Here is a 12,805-nt window from a genome sequence, read left to right on the forward strand (position 1 = left end):
ACAACTGGCTTGATTATACAACTTCTTTATTGAGAAGGTAGAAGCATCGTGAGGGCTGGGAGTGCTGGTGTCAGGTTGTGTGTGACCCATAATAGACTCCAAAGCCCCATAGTTCTGACCATACATAAGATGTTGGTCATGTTGCTTCAAAATGCTAAATATCTTGTTTATGGCCAATTACTACATAGTTCTAATATTTTCATTCTGTAATTTCTTCTAGATATTTTTAGTGTTATTTGGGTTTGGAACTAGTAAGACTGTTTTGTTTGTCTGTCTGTTTGTTTGTTTGTTTGTTTGTTTGTTTTTGCTAGAGATACAAGATAAGAAACGTGCCAGAACAGGAGCTGCAAGGACAAAGTTTCAGCGGTGTATTTCAGATGTTTTGTTATCTAGTAAACTCATATACTTACCAACATGTGTGTGTACAGAGATTAGCAGACATGAATACGTGTGTGTGTGTGTGGACAAAGGGGTGTGTGTGTGTGTGTGTATGTGTGTGTGTGTGTGCCTATAGTTCATTCATCTGTTCACCAGTATCTACTGGGCATTCACTATGTACTAGGCATTCATAGTTACCCTAAACCACATGACTCTACAGAAAATCAGAAAATGTTTGGGTAAGGAGTGGGAAGCAGGTCACAGTTGACACATGCAAGACTTTCTTTTCTACCAGTCTATCTTTAAATCTCTCTCACCCTCCCCCCCCCCATTCCCTAACACCTCTCTCCCCACCCTTTCCATACGTGTGTGTTCTGCCTGCTTGGGTAGGCAGGCATCTGTTTCCTCAGCCCTGGCTTGTGACCTTCAGTTCACAGGCAAAGACCCCAAGTGTGCAGACAATAACTGGCTTCCCACATCCTGTCGGTGAGATTAGGAGGCAGGTAAACATCATCTTCCTGACAATGCTGTTTTCAACTCATACCGATCTGACCGGAGCCTGTCCAGTCTCTCTTCCTGGGAAGGCCACAGATTCCTGGGTAATTCTTCAGGAACCATCTGCCAGTGGAAACATGGAGTTTCAAAACATTAGGACAGCGAGCAGAACAGTCCCATAGAAAAATGATGATGGTGGTATGATTCTTGCGCATCTTATTTTAGTGACAGCCAACTGAGAACTTACTTTATAGTGTGAAAAATGAACACTCAGCAGAATGGGGTGTTTCCTAGCTCTGCAATTATTCTGCCAGCTAAATAAGTTACACACGGCCCTTAGTATTCTTGTTGTTGATTCTGCTAGGGCCAAGCAGAATTTATAAAGCATGAGATAATGTTGTCACTCCCTAGGCTCAAGTTTACAGCATCCTCCAGCAGAAAGCTCAAACTTTAGTGTGAAGGACATGCCTGGGAAGCTCATTTAAAGTAGGGGTTTCTGGGCCCAGCACCAAGAGAGTCAGAGGAGGGTTGGGAGGCTGGATCTATAGTAACACACTGAGGTGATACTGACACAGGGGTCCCAGTCCATGCATTGAAAAGCATTGCAAGGAGGTCATATATTCCATACTATATACTATGTCCATCTGAAATTTAGAGATTTCCCACACTTTCATCAAATAATACAAAATTTAGCTTAAAAAGTGGGGGATAAAAAGCCACGCCAATTTTGTCAGCTTTTCCAAACACTAGGAATATCATATCTCACAGGACCTCTATTCTATTCTGCACAAACTTTAGTCTGCTCTGGGACCCTCCCCCCAGGGAGTGGGCAGCAACTCACTGGTGGAAAGGGACAGGCAGGGGCTCCAGGGCTGACACAGGCACCAGGCCCCTCTGGCCCGTCACTAAAGACATGCCTTCCCACTCAGATTCGCCTCCGGGGAGCACGGAGATTAGCTCATTCTTGCACAGTGTCAAATATTCTCCTTCCTTGTCAGCTGGCTGAGCCACAGAGCACATGGCTCTGCAGAAGAAGTGACCTGTGGAGAATGAGAAAAACCCTTCCAAGGAGTAGCTGGAAATGAGCGGATCTCCTATAAGGTAACACTTAGATGCAAAGCCCAGATAATTTTCTTCCCCTATAGAAAGTCCACTGTCCAGCAGGAAGCAAAAGGTTCTTGTGCTGTAATCCCTGGGAGTAGAAAAGTCACTGACAGGGAGTTCACTTTAAATAGATACTCACCATTCTGAGTAATTAGTGAGAATAAGGCTTAATTGAACTTTACCTCAAAAATGAGATGAGACAAAGACCCAGAGAAATGCACGCGCACTCACTAAACTCTGGCTGGCCTTGTAGCCCTGTGTTTTGTTCAGAGCCACGATGAGAAAAGGAAGTCCGTCTAGACTAATGCAATGGCTCTGAACAAGCTTTGAAATGGTACCGTGTGAATTGTGCCCTTTCTAAGAGCTGTTCAGTGGAATCAGAAAGAGAATCGCTTTTGTAAAACTATCCCAGGGCCCATCTGGCTTTCAATATGTATCAAGTGATCAGACTTGACCACCTCCTAGTCTGATGGAGTCTGCCCCTGTGGAAAGATTGAGGGGTGCTTCGGCTGGCTCCTCAACATGCTGCTATTGGATTTCATGAAGTAGTTCAGGTTTTCTGGGATTTATAGATGTATTTTACAGTCAAATTCCATCATGTGTCTGTAGGGCTGTTGCTCAATCCTGGGGACCATTAGAATCACATGGGAACTTCATTTTTAAAATGCCAGTGACAGGCTCTCTGCCTCCAGGAACTCCACCATCCTAGTTAGAGCCTGACAGGGCCCCATCTTAAACCCCGAAACAGCCTGAACATGAATCCCTCGGACCAACTGGCACAGCTGTTTGTTTGAGGTAGGGACTGAGCTGAGAAGGATGCTTGAAGTTTTTTTTAATAGATGTATGTCTTTACCATTCAGAGATATTTAGTTATTTAGTTATTTTGCCTCTTTTGGTATCTTAATTATCTGAGGGTCTCTGGTAACAAATATCTAGGCAAGGCTCCCATCCCAAATCCCATGCCAAGACTCACCTTCCTGCAGCAGGAGACCCAGGTATATGTTTTCCAGGTGATTGTCATCCACAGACACTTGGATCTCTGTGTCGTCCACCAGTCTGCTGTTGAGCCAGTACGTGTGGTCGAAGAAGAGGTGTTCCAGACATGTGGATACATAGCCTAGAGGTCAATCCAACAAGGCTGAGCCAGATGAGTTCCACCCTCAGCCACCACAAAAGAGAAAGCAGGCTCCCCACTGCCTTCATACCCAGACCTGTCATTGAGACGGAGCAAAGCACTAACTAGATACTTTCTAGAATGAACTGATTCTTCTCAACATCTGTTAGAAAACACAAGTTGAGTGTGAGTTATGTTTACCATTCTAAGCACTTCAAGGTCTTCATGAATGCATATTTATCTTTTTTTTTTTTACATTTACTCATTTACTCTGTGTGTCTGTGTGTCTGTGTGTCTGTGTGTCTGTGTGTTGTGTACGTATGGGCACACACACACTTGTGTGTCACAGTGCCTGAGTGGAGGCCAAAGGACAACTTGCAGGAGTCAGTTTTCTCCTTCCACTTCCTGTGGGTCTCTGGGATAGGACTCAGGTCATCAGGCTTGGTAGGCAGGTCCTTTATCACTCAGCCATTTCATTGGCCCTCAGCCATTTCTTTTCTAACACAACAGTGGCGGTCTTCCAGTTTACTGTGTTGACTCTGAGGTTTCCTGGCCTCCCCTTCAAATTGTAATCTGAAGTTCATACTTCTGGACCCTGATGACAGGGGAGCTGTGGCTGTCCCTAGCCCATGGAGTTAGAACTCCCTTTCTCCCATCTGCTCTGACTCTGACCTCTCCCACAGCCTAGGAAGCTCTGCCTCATGATGAGCCGAAATGGCTGGAGATGTAGCACAGTGGTTAGACTGCTTGCCTAGCATGAGCAAAGGTCTAGGTTTGACTCTCAGAATTGAAAAAGGGAAAGAGGACAGAGAGAGAAAACTTAAAACTGTGTCAATTGTTAAAAAAAAAAAAACTATTAAACACTATTATATGACAACCCTGATTCTTCTAAACATTAGTTCTCATGTTGAAATTCTGCATTTTCTTTTGAGTCTTTTTTCACCATTCCCATAGTGCAATAGGCTGCCATCCTCCACCCACACTCCTCACCACAAAGGCTTTCTTAAATTTGAAAGTTCACACCTGGGAGTCTTATAAAAACACAGACATTAATTCATAGGCCTGAGCTAGAGCCTGGGTTTCTGAGTCTAACACCAGGTGCACTACACAGAGCAAAAATGTAATACTGCCCATCTGTAATGGTCACAGGAAATATGGCACATAGAGAGCAGAAAAAATCACCCTGGCTCTAAGTTTCCCCCTCTAGCCAAGGGTCACTTTGACCCTCAGCACATCTCAGCAGAGTTCTCTACGTATAACTGCAGGGAACCCAATGTTTTCTGTAAATTAGGTGAGTTGGCTTTGAAGCCATCAGTTCCTGCCAGGAGATTTTTTTTTTCTTTATCTTGGACCAGAGGATGTAACAGTGCCTACTTCAGAGGCAGTGACACTGCATCCTGACATCTGTGACCTTCTAGAAACCCTTGAAGTCTGCGGCCATTTTCCCAGCTAGGTCTCCCATCTCTTTCTTTGCCTCTTTTGCAAATACATGCCCCAGAGCATCCTGGACTTTAGCATTCTGAGCAGCTTCTCCATCTTCCTCAGGAATAGTTGTCTCTCTCCTTGATGAACTCCACATCTACCTTGCTGCTTCCAACTCAGTAGCTCACCAAGCCAATTATGTAACTAAAGAAAAAATCTCCCTGGACATAGGAAATGACATTCTATTTCCTTATGGGAAAAGACAAATCCATTCATAAAATGTCTTCAGATGACATCTTAGAGTAATGGGTAATATTTATTTTAAAATTAGCTTTAGAGAGTTTATGACATTTCAAAAGCTAACCATCAATTTCGTGGTTTCATCTCTTCTAACTATCGGAGACAAACCAGTTCCCCCAGTATCAGGCTCAACGAGCCAGTTAGATTGAGACAGATGTTCCCCTCTACCTACCCAGGGCATACCTAAGTTCAGGTACGTGGAAAACTTCCAGATTTCCTCCAGGGTCTTGAAGGTGATGAGGAACTGGTCTTTCTGGGACTGGACACTCACCAACCTTGCAGAGAGATCCTGTACAAGAGCAGCAAGTCAGCCTGGGGTAACGGAGTCTTCTGTGAGGGGCTCACGTAAGTATTCAGCACCACTCGGCAATAGACAAGTTGTTGCTAAGCAGCATGTTGTAGTGTAAACCATCTCTTGCATCAGTGATGTAAACCATAACTACATTATGGTTGATGCTTACAAATGCCATCCATTCACATTTGGATTGTTTTACAATTTTAATGCCCTAAACACACTGGGATAACTACCACAATAGGTAAATCTTTATGCACATTCTGGCTTGCTTTGCTATGTGATTCTAAGAAGCACAATTTCAGTGGAGAATGTTTGCATTTTCTTTTTTTTAAAGTATTTATTTATTTATATGAGTGCTCTATTTGCATGTATGCCTGCATGACAGAAGAAGGCATCAGATCCCATTACAGATGGTTGTGAGCCACCATATGGTTGCTGGGAATTGAACTCAGGACCTTTGGAAGAGCAGTCAGTGCTCTTAACCACTGAGCCATCACTCCAGACTCCTGGATTTTCTATTCTAAAATTCAGCCACTCAACAACCTCCAAGTAAGCTCGCCCATTTGTGTTCCTAAATAGAACAAAAAGAGGCCTATGAGCAAAGGCTTGAATCCAGCATCGCTTGTATCCGCTCAGTCTTTCTAGTGGTTGTTCAGAGTGATGGTCTGAGCATCCTACCCCAGAGCCTGCCATTGAGAGCAACTGCTAGACCCCAGTCCTTAGGGAGTAAGGGGAAGAAGATCTGAAAGAAGAGCTCTGAACTCAGCAAAGTGGGAATCTATATCCCCTTAACACCAGAGACTCAGAAGCCCCAGAGATACAGAGCCTGTATAGATTCTGTGAGCAAGGAGGGCCGCTTGGGGGAACAAAATAGTTTATAGAGAATTTATCAGATATCAGGCCATTGCAAGGCAAATCTTCATAAGCAACACCTCATTTGGCCCCTACAATAGCCCCCCTGAAAATCATGGTATTTAATCCATTCTAAGGCAGGCTTTTGTTAACATCTAACCACTTCTTATAAGAAAGACAAAGTACAGCATCCTGCCTAATAGATATGGTGTGCTTTCCCTAGAACATGCACTAAATAAGGATGGATGTTATGATTAATAGTACCATGGAGCCAATAGCATTCCATTGCCCCAGTTTTGTAAACAAAGAGATGCGGACGAAGAGAGGTGAAGTAACTGGCCCGGGGTCACCTACAGTGAGTAAGCTGTAGAGTTCTGACTGGATACAGCCAACTCCTGGCCTCAGCCTCCACCCTAAACATACTTGGTTCAAGACTTGACCTAACAGGCAGCTCTCATCATCAAGTCCCGCTCCCACTCCCGCTCCCGCTCCCGCTCCCGCTCCCGCTCCCGCTCCCACCCACAGAAAAGGTGACTTTAATTAAAGGGAAATTCATCAAAGTCACCAACAGCTGTTGTCTTCAATTCCTAAAGTCCAGGTATTAAAATAGAATAAAAGATCAAATTTAAAATAGAATAAAAGATCAAATTTAGATAGAGAAATGGCTCAATAGGTAAAACCACTTGTTACTTAAGCATGAAGATGTGAGTTTAGATCCCCAGTGCCCACATTAAAAAAAAAAAAAAAAAAAAGTCAAGTGTAACCCCTGTACCTGTAACCCCAGTACTGAGGGGTGGGGTAGAGGCTGGAGGGTTGCTGAGGCTTGCTGGCCATCAGCCTAGCTCCAGAGTGAGTAAAAACTCTCTCTCAACAGAGTAAGACGAAAGAGAAGGACACCTGATGTCCCCCTCCAGCCTCCTTGCATGCCTGAGCACAGTGGCCTGCACAGGGGCGTGTGTGCATGCGAGCACACGTGCACACACGCACATGCACACACAAACATGCACGCATACACATCCTCACACGTGCACACTCTTAGCTGCTAAATATAAAGCAGATGCCACTACCCACGTACAAAGCCAAGCTCTCTACAAGTGTAGCCTTGCCTTCTCCTAAAAACAGCCAGCCAGCCACTCTGCTATGCTGCTATGTGAAAGCCATAGCACTTTTCTCCTTTCGACCTGTACCAGATTAAGAAGACTATGAAAATAATAAGACATATTATGTAAAGCAATGCTTACATGCCCCACCACCAACAGCAACAAATTGTCTCCACTTGTGACTCTCATTGTTTGGTAATAAGAAACACAGTTTGACTGGTAAACATATTATCTATGTACTATGAGAAATGTTTAGTTTGTTGCATTGTTCCTCCCATCGCAATATTTATAGTTATGGTTTTTCATTGGCAATATTGTTACTTTAAAAACACGTGCTCAGGGCTGGAGGCAGGGCTCAGCGGTTAAGAGGACTGACGGCTCTTTCAGAAAGACCTGGGCTCAATACCCAGCACCCATGGCAGCTCACTCCTTCTGTAACCCCAAGATTGACACTCTCTCACACAGACATACATGCAGGCAAAACATCAATGCACATAAAATAAAAATAAATTCTTTAAAAACATGTGCTTATCAAGACCCCGAGGAAAAGGGGACAAATGGACAGTTGTTCCTGAGTGCAGAGATTGAATTTGGAGTAATAGAGTGGATGGAATGTTCTGGAGACAAACATCATCTGAGTGAACTGTGCATTTTGAAATCACAGTGAGAAATATATGAATGCTGTAGCCAAGTAACAAAATAGAATTCAAATTGGGCACACTAAAAGGGGAAAGGACACTTCTGAGGCTGTGGCTGGAAACAATCCCACTCTGTGTAGTTCAAGTAACTTGCCCAAAATCGGGGGCTAGGGGGAGGCAGCTGGGGAGAGGGGGACAGAGGGAAGGAGAGGAGACTGGATGGGGTGGGTGAGGAGAGGTGGGGTTGGGGTTGGGGAAGGGCATGGGGGGGGGAGGGGGCGACAGGACACAAGTTTTCTCCAGGTTAACTCATACATCCCTGTTAGGCAGAGAATATGAACGTAATCACTCCCACCCTCTGTCAGCCAAATGTTTTCTTGGGGACTTACTTTGTTCCAGGCACAGTCCTTGCTGTTAGGGACCCGATATCCAAGAGCCAGCCATCCCACCTCACCTTAAACAGCGCATGGACTTCATGGGCTTCATTCTCCAGGGCCCAGAGCCTCCTCCGTGCAGCTTCCTGTAAGGCTGCGTTGACACACCTCCTGGAACGACTCTTCACACAGAATGAGAGCACCAGGTCTGAAAGAGAACAGAGATGCCAGGCTGGGCACACAGTAAAGAAAAGCGAGAACTCAGGGCAGGGCTTGGGGGGATATTTCCCCAACAAACACTGACTTGGCGTCCTCCATGGACAATAGATCAGAGTAGGCTAAAGAATCCTCTAAGCTCCTTTCAAGTGCCCCCCCCCAGCCCCCAGGGGCAGGGAAAGATACTGAAGGCCAGCAGAGCTCAGGAGAGGTGCACAGTGGTTATTTTTATGTGTGCTAACACAGAACCAGCCAGGGCAGACATTGATTCTAGTGGATAATGTGCAAACGTTTGGAACAAAAACCACTTTATCCAAACTGAAGGGAATGCATTTACACAACTAATTTATAATAGATAATAAACTCTATCTTATGAGTTGTATGGTGTTTTGAATAGGAATGTTCCCCATAAATTAATGTGTTTGAATGCTTGGTCCATAGGGAGTGGCACCATTAGTAGGTGTGGCCTTGTTGGAGGAAGCGTGTCACTGTGGGGGCAGGCTTTGAAGTCTCAAGCCCAGTGTGGCACACAGTCACTTCTGCTGCCTGTGGATCAAGATGTCAGCTCTTTCTCCAGCACCATGTCTGCCTGCAGGTCACCATGATGATAATGGCTTAAACCTCTGAATTGTAAGCCAGCCCCAATTAAGTGTTTTCCTTTATAAGAGTTTCCTTGATCGTGGTGTCTCTTCCCAGCAATAGAAACTCTTAAGACAAGTTGTCTACACACATATTCCCGACATGTTTCCCCTGATCCACTATCAACGTTTCTCATGACAACCAAGGAGGATGTTAATGGCCCATCTTTAATTTCTTCAGAGTGCGTGTTCTTTTAACAAATACTCCTTGAGAGTCTATTTAGATGTGTGGACAACACAAAGAGTACAGTTAGCTGCTGTTCCCGTGACTGATGACTGATGCTAGGGATAAAACTAGCCTGCCCAGTATTCCCTTCCACAGAGAAAAGAACTGTAGATACAAGAACCTGTCATAGGATCAAGAAACAGTGATATCCAGTTGCATACTATTTGGAGGTGTCAGAGGGGGCCACAATGGATATCCCTTTGTTGCAGTAGTTATCTTTTCAGAAATAGCTTCTTCAGATGTTAAGTACCCTTTTTGTTAATAATAATCCAACACAAAAAACAGAAGCACTGGGCTGGATTCACAGAAACCTCTCTTTTCCTCCCAACTTGTCCAAAGTCAAGTTAAAAAAATGACCCCTATCCTGCAGGTGCAGTCCACAAGATAGCCTGGTCTCCACCCTATGAAAGGCCCATTTTTAACATAGAGATGCTGGAAGTGCTGTCTGTGGCCACAGGTCAGCTCCTACACAAGTTCAAGGGACCTGCATCAAGAGTCCTTCTTCAGAGCAATTTTAAAGGCGTGGTTTCAGGAAATAGGCTTGTATGCCAAAGAAATAGATACATAATTGGAGCATGGGGAGAGAGTTGGAAATAGAAGATGAGATTAGACAGGTGGGAAATGGTTATGTAGCATCTCCTAGTCCGTGTTGGGGAGTTTTATTTTGACTTAAATGTGGGTTTTTTTTTTCAGCATTATGTTATTGATATTTGAGACCAGATAACACTTTATTGTGGGACCACCCTGTCAAATCTAGGATGTTCAGCAGCATACCTCTTCAAGATGCCAATGTCACTCCTTCATCCCTATTCCCATGGAACAGTTAATAATCTCCCTAGTCTTTGCCCTATTTCTCCATTGACGTCAAACACACACACACACACACACACACACACACACACTCCGGAGAAATTCATTGGAATATTTCAAGCGAAGGGATAACTTCAATTGTGTTAATAAGCTACCAATTCTGACCCTCTTTCTTTGCAGAATACATCATTAAAAGCAAGAGTCAGATAGAACCAAGAGGCCACACCTGTTCGCTAACTGTTAATTGATGGGTTGAACAAATCTGCTTGGTAGGATTGTTGGGAAGTTCAAATTGTTTTTTAAAGTATTGAGAATTCACTGAGGTATATAAGTTCTCAGTGAATAATGCCAGGAAGAAGTTGGATGGAAGTCATGAGCTCAGAGAAGAATTTAATATTACATTTATTAAATCCCCCCAAAATTTAAGTTTTCAGAATGTGTGTTGCAATAAAGAGAACCTATGAACAGGGGGGAAAAAAGGGTCCTCCTCCTCCTCTTCCTCCTCCTCTTCCTCCTCCTCCTTCTCTTCTTCTTCCTCCTCTTTCTCCTCCTCCTGCTCCTGCTCCTCCTCCTCTTCTTCTTCCTCCTCCTCCTCCTCTTCCTCCTCCTCCTCCTCCTTCTTTTTCTTCCATTCAAATCCTCTCTGGCCTGTGTTGCCTCCAGTCAACCCAACCCCTTAATATCTAGCAAGTCTTCCCAGCTTCCCGCTGGCATCCCTACTTCATGCCAACCTGCAGGATGAGTGATAGCACAAACAAGAAGCCAAAGGAGGAGTCTCAGCACCTCAGGTTCAGGGCTTAGCTCTGCCCCTTAATAACTGTGCTACCCTGAACAGTTAACCACCTCTGCATGCTTGATAGTCCTGTTAGATAAATGGCTTTGACCTGGGCTCATAGGGCCTCACAAAGACTGAACCAACAATCAGGGAGCCTGTGTCAGACTGACCTAGGCCCTCTGCATATATCTTATGGTTATGTGGCTTGGTCTTCTTGTGAGTCCCCTAACAGTGGGAGCAGAGCTGTCTCTGACTCTTTTGCCTCCTTTTGGGAAACTTTTCCTCCCAGTAGATTGGCTCGTTCAGTCTTGATGTGATGGAAGGTGCCTAATCTTATTACAACCTGATAAGTCATATTTGATTGATACCCTGGGAGACCTTCATTTTCTGAAGGGAAACAGAGGAGGAGTGGATCTGGGTATGGGGGAGGGGGAAGAGGTGCTGGAAGTAGAAGGGGGTACTGCAGTCAGGATACACTCTATATGAGAGAAGAATTATTTTTAAAAGGAAAGAAAAATGGTTTTGGTAAAACCTGTTACACGACTTGAAAGAGTCCTTTTAAATGAGCTATGTATATGTCTCTTTTCTTAGTTCCTGGCCCATATTAAATGCCCAATACATGCGAGGCTTCCCACCCACCTCCTACCCCCAGTACCCCCAAAATTATGGTTTACCAATGTCCTTATCTGATAATACTATTAACCTTGACAGTAGTTGATACTATGACTTCTGTTCTGCCAAACTCCATCTTTCTCCTGCCTTCCAAAACCTGATGCAAACTCCCTCTTAGTATCTCTTACAAAGCCATTGCTGCCCACTGGTGGTACCCTCAGCGTGACTTCCCTTATGGTATATGAACCCGTGTATACAAAACGGAGAAAACCTAAGATCTTTGAGATCTTAGTTACTATTGAGAGCAGAACCTCTGCGCAGGTGGGACCCTGTAGTACCGCAAATCACCACACGGGGCAGTAAGTCCATTTTACTCCAGTGAAGAGGAAAGCACATTGTATCCTATTTTAATCTTTCTGGAAGCCAGCCAGTAATCAGAATAATGTACTGATTCTGTGTGAGGTCGTCTGGCATAAAGCAAGGTTGGCAGCTAGCACCAAGTCTCCCACTTCCACACTGTGACCTTCCTGCAAGCTCAGCCGGCAGATTGGGTTTCACCTTATGATACCCCTGTTCATCAGTTTTCATGTGCTAATAAGGCAAAATGCTGACTTCGCCGTCATTCTAGAATGGCGGATGGCTATTCAAGGGGTTTTCTGGGATGGCCCAAGCTTACAAATGTCAAGCAGGTGACCCAAGAGCGAGATTTTTCTTATTATTGCTAAGATGGCTTGTCATGCCTGATGACCTGAGTTTGATCCCTGAGAGACACATAGTGGAAGAGAACCAATTCCCACATCCTTGTGTGCATGTCCACATGCATACAAAAATACACAGATGCACAAGTAAATGTAATAAATTTTTTAAAAATAAAAAATTAACAATTTCATTATCTCTTTATCATATATATATATATGATAATTATATCTATTAACACTGTTTGTTCCTTAAAAATACCCAAAATGGAACTCTTTCACAAACCCTGTGTCACAAGTAAAGGTACATTTTTTGGAAGGGTGTGGATCATGATGGCTACAAACAGGACAAGGCAGTAGACAGCTATTGTTGGACTAACTGGACCACAGCCCTGTTATATATAAACTCCTTTTATATCAGTTCCTCTAGAGAACCCTGAGTTAAAAAAAAAAAAAAAAACAAGAGTTAAGCCTCTTCCTCATCACACAGTATATGACAGTCAAGTCACCTTCCCTCCTGAGATTCTGCTAGATTGATTTGGGTACCACCGTATAGAAGAGACTGTCTAAGAAGGGGGCCATGTCAGACCTCCTGACACAGGATCTGCCCTCAAAATGGGCTCTCACTAAGCCCAGTGTGGTGGTACATACCTTCAATCCCAGCACTAGGAAGGCAGAGGCAGATGAATCTCTGTGAGTTCAAGGCCAGCCTAATCTAACCTATGTAGCAAGTTCCAGAACAATCAAAGTTTAAAAGAAAA

General features: G+C 44.1%; 1 protein-coding gene across 1 annotated transcript in view; it reads right to left on the reverse strand.

The window, feature by feature from the left end:
* Sh3tc2 (SH3 domain and tetratricopeptide repeats 2) overlaps nucleotides 1-12,805 on the reverse strand; it is a 57,084-nt gene that overhangs the window by 36,575 nt on the left and 7,704 nt on the right. Inside the window, exons 3-7 of the mRNA XM_034518691.2 lie at nucleotides 8,153-8,280; nucleotides 4,997-5,102; nucleotides 2,951-3,094; nucleotides 1,715-1,913; nucleotides 923-996 (exon numbers count right to left, since the gene is read on the reverse strand). Of these exons, the coding sequence (XP_034374582.2) occupies nucleotides 923-996; nucleotides 1,715-1,913; nucleotides 2,951-3,094; nucleotides 4,997-5,102; nucleotides 8,153-8,280 (651 nt within the window). The remainder of the gene's footprint in view (nucleotides 1-922; nucleotides 997-1,714; nucleotides 1,914-2,950; nucleotides 3,095-4,996; nucleotides 5,103-8,152; nucleotides 8,281-12,805) is intronic.

The sequence above is a fragment of the Arvicanthis niloticus genome, chromosome 14 (genome assembly GCF_011762505.2).
Source record: "Arvicanthis niloticus isolate mArvNil1 chromosome 14, mArvNil1.pat.X, whole genome shotgun sequence".
In the NCBI taxonomy this organism is placed as follows: domain Eukaryota; kingdom Metazoa; phylum Chordata; class Mammalia; order Rodentia; family Muridae; genus Arvicanthis; species Arvicanthis niloticus.